The sequence below is a fragment of the Electrophorus electricus genome, chromosome 6 (assembly GCF_041902795.1).
Source record: "Electrophorus electricus isolate QZ-2024a chromosome 6, ASM4190279v1, whole genome shotgun sequence".
Classification (NCBI taxonomy): Eukaryota; Metazoa; Chordata; class Actinopteri; order Gymnotiformes; family Gymnotidae; genus Electrophorus; species Electrophorus electricus.
The window spans coordinates 18,006,188-18,018,521 of record NC_137502.1 but is presented as its reverse complement, the minus strand read 5'-3'; the positions used below and the strand labels follow the sequence as shown (position 1 = coordinate 18,018,521).

At 42.6% G+C, this 12,334-nt stretch overlaps 1 protein-coding gene across 13 annotated transcripts in view; it reads left to right on the top strand.

Moving 5' to 3' along the window:
* sphkap (SPHK1 interactor, AKAP domain containing) overlaps positions 1-12,334 on the top strand; it is an 85,239-nt gene that overhangs the window by 71,134 nt on the left and 1,771 nt on the right. For 8 of the 13 annotated variants that reach the window (XM_081715918.1, XM_081715916.1, XM_081715919.1 and 5 more), the window contains 6 exons: positions 3,055-3,153; positions 4,065-7,449; positions 9,028-9,198; positions 10,445-10,528; positions 10,952-10,989; positions 12,078-12,259. In XM_081715918.1, coding sequence (XP_081572044.1) covers positions 3,055-3,153; positions 4,065-7,449; positions 9,028-9,198; positions 10,445-10,528; positions 10,952-10,989; positions 12,078-12,259 — 3,959 coding nt within the window. Of the gene's footprint in view, positions 1-3,054; positions 3,154-4,064; positions 7,450-9,027; positions 9,199-10,444; positions 10,529-10,848; positions 10,990-12,077; positions 12,260-12,334 lie in introns of those variants that run through there. The other 5 variants (XM_027014468.3, XM_081715917.1, XM_081715921.1 and 2 more) reach the window with 5 other exon arrangements.

Here is a 12,334-nt window from a genome sequence, read left to right as displayed (position 1 = left end):
GCGCTACACAACTTTGGTTCTTTAGAATCCCCTCCAGTGGATCCAAAGATTTTCCAAAGCATCTATCGGAGTTGTACATATCTAAGATAATGAGATCTAGGAGTCTCAAATTGTTGAACTAATTCCTCAAAAGATTTTAACATACCATCTCTGTTTAAATCTCCTATATATAATATCGTATATACCTTGATCCAACCAGTCCTTCAAGCAAAGAGGGGATTTACCTATACATAATTTTGGAATTAAGAAGATACTTGATAATAAATTGAAATAAGGGTCAAAATTAAGCATACTTGCCATTTTGTTAGATGGTCCTTGCACAGGTATCACTGGGTCAAAGGTGTACTTCTCAATACAATACCATGGAACAGCCATTTTCGGGGGAGGGAGTAACCATGGAGACAAATGTCTAAAAGCATAATAATTAAACAACATCTTAGGGAGGTTCCAGACTTCCTCTATGAACAGGTCTTTGTATCTTACTTAAATGTATTCAAAGTCTTTTACCATTCCAAATGACTTTATTATATATATTATTATCAAACTAGTTAAAGTATGAAACATTAATTTCTCCTGGGAGAGTCTGAATAAGATCATTTAATTTAGGGATACAGTTCATTTTTATAATATTTACTTTCCCCACCTCTGATAACTAAATAATCCCACTCATCTATTGAGATCACGTGCTATTTTATGTAATATAGGTTTAAAATGAACTATAACAAGTCTTTCAGCTTCAGTGGAAATAAAATGCCTAGATATCTAATTCCTTTGAAATGCCCCACTGTAGGGCAATATGCTGTTAAAAAGAAAGCTTCTTATTTAGACCAGTTCACACTATAACCAGAAAACTTTGAAAAGATATTAATTTAATCCAAATTATAAACCCTTTACATCTCCAGAACTCTAAACAATTAATTCCATTCAACCATATCAAAACACCTTTTCAGCATCTAGTGAAATAACAGTGTCAGGGAATAGAGCCTCCTCTACTGACCGCATAATGTTAATAAATAGTCTTATATTATCTGCAGAGTTTCACTCTTTAATAAAACCCATCTGGTCTTTATGTATTAGTGATATAATTACTTTATTCAACCTTTTTGCTTACAGCTTCAAAATTATTTTAACTTCTCTTTGAATTCATTATTATTGGATGATAACTCCTACAATCACAAGGGTCTTTATCCTGCTTGGGAACAAGACTAATCAATGCCTGTCTTAGCATTGGTGGTAATGCTCCTATTTCTAGTGTCTCTTCATACATCGCTAACAGGGGCGCAGCTAACTCTAAAACAAAAACACTGGTGTTGAGGATCATGTGAATTGTCGATGATTTGCTATGTGTTTCTCTGAGTTGTTATCAGAATGTTGAACTTGGAGTTGTAGTGATCCATGGAAATGGGTGGCATTTAAAAGTTTTATTAATATTTTTAATTAATACTTCCCCCTTTGCATCTTTAACTGCCAGAATAGAAGCTTTCTATTTAACATCATACCAATACCAATAATTTCCCTGATTTATCTCCTGACTAAACAAGTTAAATTAAATCTCCTGAGATAATATAATATTAGGTTGATATTTTTATTGAATCAACTCTCTTAGACCTTCTTTACATTCTTTTGTTCAATGCAAATTCAGCATTCTTAATTCTATTTTCAGTGTCAGCTTCTCTCATGTTTTAGCCCTTTTGCAAAATGAAGTATGCTGAATAATACAATCCCTAATCACTGCTTTAAGGGCCTCCCATGCCAAACCCCTGGTTGATGCAGAGGGCCAATTAATACCCAAGTAACTTTTTAGCTCTGACCATAACCATTCTGTCTTAGCTGGGTCCTGTAACACAGTGTAGTTAAAACAAAGTCTACCTAAGCGTTGTCACCCCCCCCCCCGGATCTAGAAACCCTGTATCCACTATGATCCAATAATGAATCCATCAAGAAATTAAAATCCCCCACCTAATATAATTATTTATTTTAATTACCATTCAAGACCCACAAAAAAGCCTGGTTATCCCTGTTACATGCCTATATATTGGCCAAAATAAATATCTGTCCTTGTATATCCTTACTAATTTGCCTTATAATATATAACACACAAATCCCTACCCCTACTCAGGTCCACTCCATAGGACACCAACAATCCATAATGTGCGCACAGGATTCTATACCTTCAGTTCTTTTACCGTACAAGTTAAATTCACTTTATAATGTCAATAAAAGCCTTAGCACCAAGGGTATCAAAAGTCTTAACTCCATCTTCAGCAACAATTCTTAAATTAGCCAGACATAGAAGCCTAAATCCCACCTTTTTCATACAGTCTTACAATCTTTATTGCCCTTCATCTGTATTGTCTTGAAATAATCTGTAAACAGCATTATATTATTATTTCTCCAATTCAGCTTGCCTTTATTTTATTTTTTATTTTTTTTGCCTTTATATTTTCATCACCAAGTCTCTATCCAATGGTCTCAAAAATCTTGCTAGTATGGGTCTATGTCTATCTCCAAGCTGCCAGCTTGCAACTTGATAGGCATATTCAATTTCAAATTTTCCTTCCATACCAAGCAGCTCTGGAACAAAATCCACCGTGAATCAATATCTCCTCCTCTTTGCCCTTGGGGATTCCAATGAAGTTTACATTATCATCTCAACCAATTCTCCATTTCCTCCAATTTTTCTCAAAGATGGTCAGTGTCCATTTTTCTAGCTGGAGGGTTTACCTGCCATTCTCTCCCAGCCATTCCCTCTCAGCCTATTCCACTCATTTATCCATCTCATTAAACCTTGCAATTAAAGTAGAAAAGCTTACACTGCAACTGTGTGGCATATTCTGCCAAACCCTCCAAATCAGTAGAAATCTTCATCACAGTTGCGCTTTACTTACAACACAAATCCCAGTCCCACCAGCAGTCCCATCAGGAGTCATACTGCCATCTTGCTCTTGCATTATCTCCATTTCATATGAGCATAGGTGTCATTTTATATCTAAACAAGTCAATGTTTTTGAAATGTTTGACACCATTTAACCCTCTGTTTACTTATCCTTCCAGCTACTCTCAATATACCTAGTTACATAAGATTAAAGCAACATAAAGTAGAAGAGCAACCCCAAGCTCACCTCACCACTACCTACTCTCACACTGCGTCATGTAAGTGCTAACTAGAATTGTTAAAACAGGTTGAAAAATGTGTAAGTAGCCAAGTTAGTTGTGTGACCTGTATGACAAACCTGTGTCAAACCTTGCTCAGTTTTACTAAACTGAGCAAGTAACTGTGTAAACTCTGGATGTTTTTCTGGATTTATTGTACTTTAATAATTATATAAAGTGAAACCAGACCATATTCAACTTTATTGAATAGTACAGATTCTATTCTATTCTATAATAATGATTTTAACAATTAGATTGAATAGTTGTGTTGTTTTTAAGACAGTGCTCCAAACTCTGAGATCATACACTTACACAGAACAGAGATCAGTCCATAAGATGATACTGGCCTTATGTTTTATATAAAAGCAATGACACACACTCAGTTCTGCTGCCAGAAGGCAAGGCTAATCTATAATTAATCTCTCATATGGAATTAGAACTAACACTGTGTGAAGGTTACACTCTCCTCAAAGCCAATGTAATATTTATATTCAGATTGGCCCAGATAAAGATTTGCATTGGCGGAGCAGGGGAGACAGTGACTGTGGGTTATTGATAACTTATGCATGGTTCAGTCTCACTATCACCTCCCCCTGTGGATGCAGCATGGGAGGTGCTATGAGTCTGTAATAACAGGGAACATATTGCTGCTTTTCACCGCCTATCTTCTCTCACCTTTCCTTTCACATTTTTTTTCATTCTCTCATATGCACACACACTTTTACACATGCACTCTCTCTCTTTTTCACACAGGTACACACCCCCTTACAATTCAGTTTGATCTTGCTTGATTTAAATAAGCTTTATTACATGACATTTTATGAGCTGAGTGCTGTTACAGAGTATTTCTGATTTAAGACCCGGGTTCAAACATTTGAATATTAATCCCATTCCACACCCTCTCTCTCTAGATGCAGTTGATAGTGTTTCAGGAGAGACAGCACAGCATATTCAGAGTCACACAATGGTGGATAAAGAGGACAGTGAAGACTCAGAGACCCTCTGTGCCTCCTCCAAGTCCAACAAGCTCTCTGGGGTCTCCTCTGCTCCTACCAGAGACAGCAGCACTGTAATTCCTAAATATAACAGCCAATGCATCAGTGAGTCAGCTGGACATTATGCCACCAACCTCACTGAGTCTGTTCTGCAGGACGCCTTTATTTGCCTGTATCAGGACGAAATGTCCTTCACTCCCAAGGCAGCGGTGAGTATCTCTGGCTCTCCGCAGAAGACAGTTGTCATGAGCCAGTCCATGGATGAGCCCCCAAGGGTGAGAACACACTCTTTTGAACTTCCCAGAATCGTGATTGTTCAGAGTCCCGATAACTGTGAGGCAGGGGAGTGGACACACCCGCACAGGGCAGCCGAGTACCATGGAGTCCATGGTCACAGAATGCATGATCACAGAGTCCATGGTCACAGTTTCAAACCTGGAACTCCACCGCACACACATCACAGATCTCCCATCAGAAATACGTCTAAGCCTGTGGAGTTAGCATTAGCATGTGCTGCTAGCGTCATTGGCACAATCAGCACCCCACACGTCATTGAGAGACTTACACTAGAAACAGGAGATGGAGATGATGTGGATGGTGAGGATGAAGGAGAGGGCAATGAGACTGAACGAGGAGAGGGCAATGAGACTGAACAAAGAGATTACTCATTCTCCTCTGCTGTGTGTGGCATATCTCAGATGGCAGGAGCATTAGCAATTGTAGATTCTGCTGATGCTGAAGACTCGGGTGAGATGTTCTCTGCATCTTTGGGACTCCTCTCAGTTGCCCAGGCATCCACAGCTGTTCCACTGCACTGCAGTGTGGCAGAAGGCATCAGCATGGATACATTTAGGGCCAACGTGGCAGAAGTTCTTCTCAGAGAGGCTTCTGCAGTTCTAATCCACAAGCAGAGCTACACCAGCATAGCAAATTTTCTAGAAACCACAAACAACAAGATTATGAGTGGAATCACACGTCCAAAGAGGTCATACAAGGAGCATCTCGAGGTGGATGATTTTATATGGGATGTGGCCGAGAGTGTGGTGAAACACACCTTGGAGAAGGCTGTAAAAAGAAAAGAGCTTGAAGGGAAAGATACCTCCAGCATACAAGGCTTGCTCATGGAGAGTGTGGGCAGTTTGCTTTTTGATGTCCTTTGTGTCACATCAAGGAAAATCAATGACATTTCAAAATGTTATCCAGGGTCATCTGACAGGACAGAAGGCAAAGTTAGCTCCACAGTGTATGAGGCTGGCACAAAGCCTGACAGAGAAGGATTAAGACAATTACAGCATTCCATTGTGTCCAGCCACACTGATGACTCCAGCAACAAGCAGAGTAGTACAGAGAAGTTCTCCTCTCATATGTGTATGAAAGAGAACGAAGCTAGGAAAATGCAGGATGAGAGAGAAGGTGAATGTATTGGGAAGGAGTCGTGCAGGCCCACTCATAGTAGAACAAACATCGCCACTGACAAGGAAATATCTGACATGCAGGGGCCACTGGGTAAGTGTGAGTGGACATGGGACTGGGCTGAGAACTCACCCCTGCACAATGCTAGAGGGAGAACTGGGCACGAGGCTGAAGCCAGGCATCAGGCCTCCTCCTCCAGCACTGGAGCACTCACTGTACCTAAGTCAGATCAGTTTGACTGTAAGACACCAGTCACATGCTTTGCAGAGGACTTGGCAACAACTGTGGTCTCCATGGCGACAGAGCTGGCAGCAATATGTCTGGAAAATTCAAGCGGCAAGCAGCCCTGGTTTTGTGCCTTGAAGAGGGGATCAGAGGTGCCCGAGGGCCTCCTGCTGCCCTGCCGCACCGCTGTAGCTCTCCACAGAAAAGAAACTCAGAATGGTGGCGGAGTGGCCAAAAAGCATCGGCCACCTCGACTAAGCGAGATCAAGCGCAAAACAGAGGAGCAACCCGAGCTCATGGAGCGGCTTGTCAATCGTGTGGTTGAGGAAACAGTAAACCTAGATGAGCTGGCAACCTCTGACCCCTTCGCCCTCTTTGCCTCTGAGGTCACAGCCAGAATCATGAACTGTCCTGAACTGAATGTGGTGGACATGTCCAAACCGGGTCAGCCACCCCGCAACCGACTGCAGTGTGAGAGGTGGAGCAGTCGTGGCAAAGCTGCCAGCTATGAGAGCATCCCAGAGGAGGACCCAGATCTTTGTGGTGTGGCCAATACCCTGGGGCCAGGCAGCAGGCTGGGTCAGAACCTGAGTCGAGGCAGCTCCATCTCCAAGCAGTCCAGCTGTGAGAGCATCTCTGATGAGTTCTCGAGGTTCATGGTGAACCAGATGGAGACAGAGGGACGAGGGTTTGACTTGCTGCTGGACTACTATGCTGGGAAGAATGCCAGCAATATCTTGGCATCAGCTGTTCAACAAGCAGCCAGCAGAAAGAATGGTCACCTCAATGTCCGGACATCATCTTGCCTCTCCAAGCAATCCAGCACGGAAAGCATTACAGAGGAGTTTTACCGCTTCATGCTCAGAGACATGGACAAGGAGAACAAAAACTGTGGCATCATTAAGACCAAAGAGTGGAGTAACAGTCTTCTGCCTCCAATCCCCAGAACCCCCTTCTGCATCCGTCAGTCTTCTGTTCCAGATAGAAGGTCGTCCGACTCCAGACTGACTGTAAACTCGCCCATCAAGGCCAACTCATTTGACGGATTTGCCCGAAATAGTGACTCACTTAACATATACCCTTCCAACTGCGTGTCATCCACGGGACTCTGCAAGTCTGATTCTTGCCTATACAAGCGTGCCCACACAGACCACATCACAGACATGCTCATCCATGAGACTTGGGCCAGCTCTATTGAGTCTCTGATGCGTAAAAACAAGATCATAACAGAGCCCTCGGAGGACAGCATGGAGCTGGATTCCATTGACACCCAGCCCCATGTCCAGCTCTTCGCTAATCGACTGGCCTCTGAAATTGTAGAGAGTGGCAAGTCACTGTTGGGAGGTCACCAGGATGGAGGAGTGGGGAAACACCAGCAGCATTCTACAGTTGGAGAGAGGAGACAAGGTTTCAAGCAGTCTCGCCCAGGAAACAGTCATAGCCGGGTGATTGTGGAACTACAAGAAGGCAGTGAGGGTCCCCCAGGATCCATGTATAGGGGTCCAGCATGGAGAGGCCAAAGGGAGGTTCCTCTGATCCACATAGAGCCAGATCAAAGGGATGAGAGGTCTGAAGAATCGGCGAGAGAAGGCAATAGGGAGTCACACATTCAGGTCCAGCAACCTCAAAGAAATGGGTGGAGAGTGATGTCAAGGCAGACCAGGTAAAAAAAAAAAAACCAACAAACAAACATGCACACACATTTAGACACACCTCCTAGATTTTTTGAGGAAATTGTCAACCATTTCCTTTATTAAAAAAGTATTATTCCATTTGGCACATTGAAAACAGTTTGCGCAGTAAAAACATAAATTTTGATGTATAGCAATCTCTATAGTTCATAGAGCACACTTACATTAATGTGGTTAACATACTGCTGATTGTTTATTGTTTTACATGGTTGTACACTCACCAGCCACTTTATTAGGTACAACTAGCTAGGACTGGGTTTGACCCCTTTTGGCCATCAGAACTGCTGGAAACATTCCTCTGAGATTTTGGTCCATATTCTCAAGACAGCAACACACAGTTACTACAGATTTAATGCAAATCTCACATTACACCACATCCCAAAGGTGCTCTATTAGATCTGGTGACTGTGCAGGCCATCTGAGTTCAATGAACTGATTGTCCCGTTTAAGAAACCAGTTTGAGATGAATTGAGCTTTGTGACATAGGGTGTTATCCTACTAGACGTAGCCATCGGTAGATGGGTACACTGGTCATAAAGGGATGGACTTCAGCAGCAGAAATACTCAGGTAGGGTGTGGCATTTTAACAATACTCAGTTGGTATTAAGTGGTCCAAAGTGTGCCAAGAATATATTCCCCTCACTGTTATGCTGCCACCACCAGCCTGAACCACTGATACATGATGGATCCATGCTTTAATGTTGTTTATGCCAAATTCTGACCCTACTGTCTGAATGTTGCAGCAAAAATCAAGAGTCATCAGACCAGGCAGTGTTTTTCCAATCTTCTGCTGTCCAATTTTGAATTATAATTCACAGAAGCAGATGGGCTACAGAATTATAATTCTGTGCAAATTGTAGCCTCAGTTGTCTGTTCTTAGCTAACAGTAGTGGCACCCAGTGTGGTCTTCTGCTGCTGTAGCCCATCTGCTTAAAGCTTCGACATGCTGTGAGATCAGAGATACTCTTCTGCGTACCTCAGTTGTAACAAGTGGTTATTTGAGCTACTGCTGCCTTTCTATCACCTTGAACCACTCTGGCCATTTGCTTCTGACCTTTGGCATCACTAAGACATTTTTGCCCAGAGAACTGCTGCTCACTGGATATTTTCTCTTTTTTGGACCATTCTTTGTATACTATTGAGATGATTATGCATGAAAATCCCAGATGATCAGCAGTTTCTGAAATACTCAGACCAGCCTGTTTAGCTCCAGAAACCATGGCACCTTTAAAGTCACCTAAATCACCTTTCTTCCCCATTCTGATGCTCAGTTTGAACTTCACCAGAGCATCTTGACTATGTCTCCATGCCAAAATACATTGAGCTGCTGCCATGTGATTGGATAATAGATATTTTCATTAAGGAACAGTTGAACAAGTGCACCTAATAAAGTGGCCGGTGATTGTATACCAGTATTTCCAGGTGTCAAATTCTTGAGATACTATATTACAGTGCTGTATAGATAGTACCCACTAACACACAAAATCAAGTGCCAGTAGCAGAGATGGCAAATGACTATGTAGTTATGCCATGTACTCTCTCCCCCTCAGCAGTGACATGACCTCCACAGTGCCCACAGTGCCCTCTTCAGGTGTGGAAGGGGAGCATCGCTCTTTCAGCACTAGCAGTGAGGAGAGCAGCTCAGGCAGTTGGGCTCAGGTTGCCCCTGATGAAGACCCACAAGAGGAGACCACCAGTAGCTTTATTCAGCTAAGTGAGGGGTCAGTCCTCCCATCATGCCTAATCAACAGCATTTTTGAGGCTGCTCCATTTGACTCTCCATTAAAACTACATAAGTTAAATGCTGACCTTAGGTGGGGCTGTTCCATGATGCAGTAACAATCATAATTGAAGGTGCTTTTCTCACTATCAAGCTACTGTTGGATATTCAGATTGTCTTGGCATAGTCTAAATATTTTCTGAATATATTTAATATGAGGCTAAATGTAAATTATGAAAGTCCAGTGTGGTTGCCCACTGAGACTGCAGTGACTGTATGATCAAGGCAAGGAGCAGAGTTAAGACTAGGCTGTCCTCCTGTAGCCATCTCTCAGTCACTATTTCTTACAACACATCAAATATTCATCCAGCATTTTCTTTAACACACTAATTTTGCCTGAAGCACTAGCCAAATATGCAAATGTAGAAAAAAACTACAGCTAAAAGGAACTTAAATACAGAGATGCGACCCAGGTGTAAATTTTTGCAGGAAACACAGACACACTTCTGTTGTGTAGGGAGCACACAAGCATAGAACATCATACCAAATGAGATTAAATTATCTACCAGACACTAACACACCACTTTAGGCCATCTCTTGAACACACACACATGCACACAGCCTAGCCAGAGCTCAGTAAAGTTTAGATCTCTGAAGTAACAAAGATTCTATTAGAGTAGTTCAGCAAAGTCTTCTGATGAAGCTGAGTTGACAGCAGTGATGTTCTCTGGACTTCACACACCATCAGCCATCTGTGCAATACAGACAGGAAGTGCCTCAGACAGTCAGGCATCTGCCACTACTCATGTCCTGTTGGCTTTATAATGAGGAGAATTAGGGCCTGCTGCCCCACCCAAGCAGCCCACCACTACCTGGCACAGTTTACCATGTTTTCTGTCCCAACTCCTGCATCACTTGTCCAGCTGCATGCCTGTAGCACCTCCATGTGCCTCCTAACCTTCATTTCATCCCATTTCTAACCTTTTGCTGCCAAAGGTAAAGGTTTGCCTTCTAGTGTGTAATGAGTTGGGAGGAAATGTGCTTCCATTGCCAGGGAGCAGTTTGGCCAGCACAGCCTGTGGCAGTCTCCTCTCCTGCTGTCTCAGCATGTTAGTGCCCTCCCGTCGTTCTAGCATAAATCCCAAAATAGTGCTGCTACAGTGTGGATGTTTACCCCAAATTGGCAGAGCCAGACAACAACTGTGAAGTGTATTGTGTGTGTGTGTGTGTGTGCGTATGTATTACAGAAATGGGAACAGTAGTGCATCAAGTCTTGGTCTGGCAGACCTGGAGGGCTTTCCAGAAGGACCTGGTTCCACTGTGCTAATCAGGTAGACAAGCACATATGTTAACCACATTCCATCCAACCAGCAACATGCCTGCAGCTCTGGGGTTAATGGCAGTGTTGAGTATTTCATCTGAGCCCAATGTGCTGTCCAATTGTCCTTTTCCACTTTTGCTTTTAATGTGATGGGAGCCTGTGAGATGCTGCTCAGAGATATTACACTAGTTTAGATGGAGCTGACAGGGCTACTTGGTCAAAGGCAGATGAATGTAGTTGTTGCTTTTTTTAACCAATATTTATTGACACTGATGGTCATGGTCTCACTCACAAATATTTATTGTATGTTTCAAACTGCGCTTTCATTAGGTACTCCGAGGTCCATTGGGATAAAAGTAGTGTACGACATAGTGAAAGAAATGGTGCACAGATGTTTGTGTGTGTGTGTGTGTGTGTGTGCATGTGCGTGCAGCGAGGAGAGAGAGAGGAACAATCAGGAACAAGCGGATGGTGAGTGATGTCTTCTTTTTTAGTTTAATATACATTCTATCTCTCACACACTCACTCATACTCATACTGTTGAATAAGCAGTTTAAGAGCCATTTAGAATTTTCATTCTCAGTACAACTTTTGATCTCCATTACAAGCCCTCTATAGCAACTTGTCTTTATGCTATTACATAATCTCGCCACAGTTTTCAGCTGGTACCAATTCTCTCCCTTTCTCTTTCTTTCTGCTGTATAAGCCCCGGCATGGCTTCTTCTATCTCTTGGGCATTCATATTTTCTCTATCGAATTACCAGGCAATCTCAGTGTAGCAGCAGAGAGCTCACCTCTCCCCTCTCCATCCCCCTGAACACACTAAGAGCTTTCAGCCTTTGGCAAGCAGATTGAGAGAGAGCACATAAAAAAGAGTGTAAAAGAGAGAACGAGCAAGAGAAAGATAACGATAGAGAAAGAGTGATAGAGAGCGCTTTGAATTTGCCCACACAAACTCACACATCAGAAATGACTCATCCTGATGCAACAAAACAAAAGAGACTGTGTCTCACACAGAGAGCAGAGCAGAAGTACCCGCTACCCCCCACTAAGACGAAGAGGCAATAATGAAGATATGTTTTTCAATGAAGAATATTTAGAAATATTTTGAAAGAAATAAGAGAGAAATAAGCATGTGAGCTGAGTGTTACTTAAGGTCTAAAGGAAAGTGAGATGGAGGGTGACCAAGCAGCATTCATGTTGTGCAGTGCAGAAGTGATGAACTAAGCAAATGAGTTTAAAAGCAAAAGAGATGGGGTGAAGAAGTATGTCTGATAGCAAAACCAAAAACTGGGAGAGTGTGAAATACCAACCCAGCTTGGTACACACACACACACACACACACACACACACACACACTTGAATCCCTCCCCCCTTCGAAAACATGCAGGGTGCAAGGTTAAACCAGCAAAATGTACAGAGGAGAGTGTAATGTGTGAGGAAAGCCAGTGTGATACAGAGAGAAAGAAGAGAAATGTTGTAGAATCCAGTTTGTTAATTCGCTGTCTGTCTGTCTCTCTCTCTCTCTCTCTCTCTCTCTCTCTCTCTATGTACCTCAGAGATTACATCAGGCTTGTCCACAGCAGGTAGCAGCTGCCAGAGAGAACTCCTCGTGGTGAACTTTGACCTGGAAAAGGAGTGTGTTGATGAAGAGCTGAGAGCAGCCCTGCAGTGGATTGCAGCCTCAGAACTTGGCATTCCTGTCCTGTACTACAGAAAGCAGGAGCACACACTGGCAAATGTAAGGGCCTCATAACTCTTTTTTGGATAATGCATGAAATTGTAATGTCAAGCTAAGGTGATATGGCCAGACAAT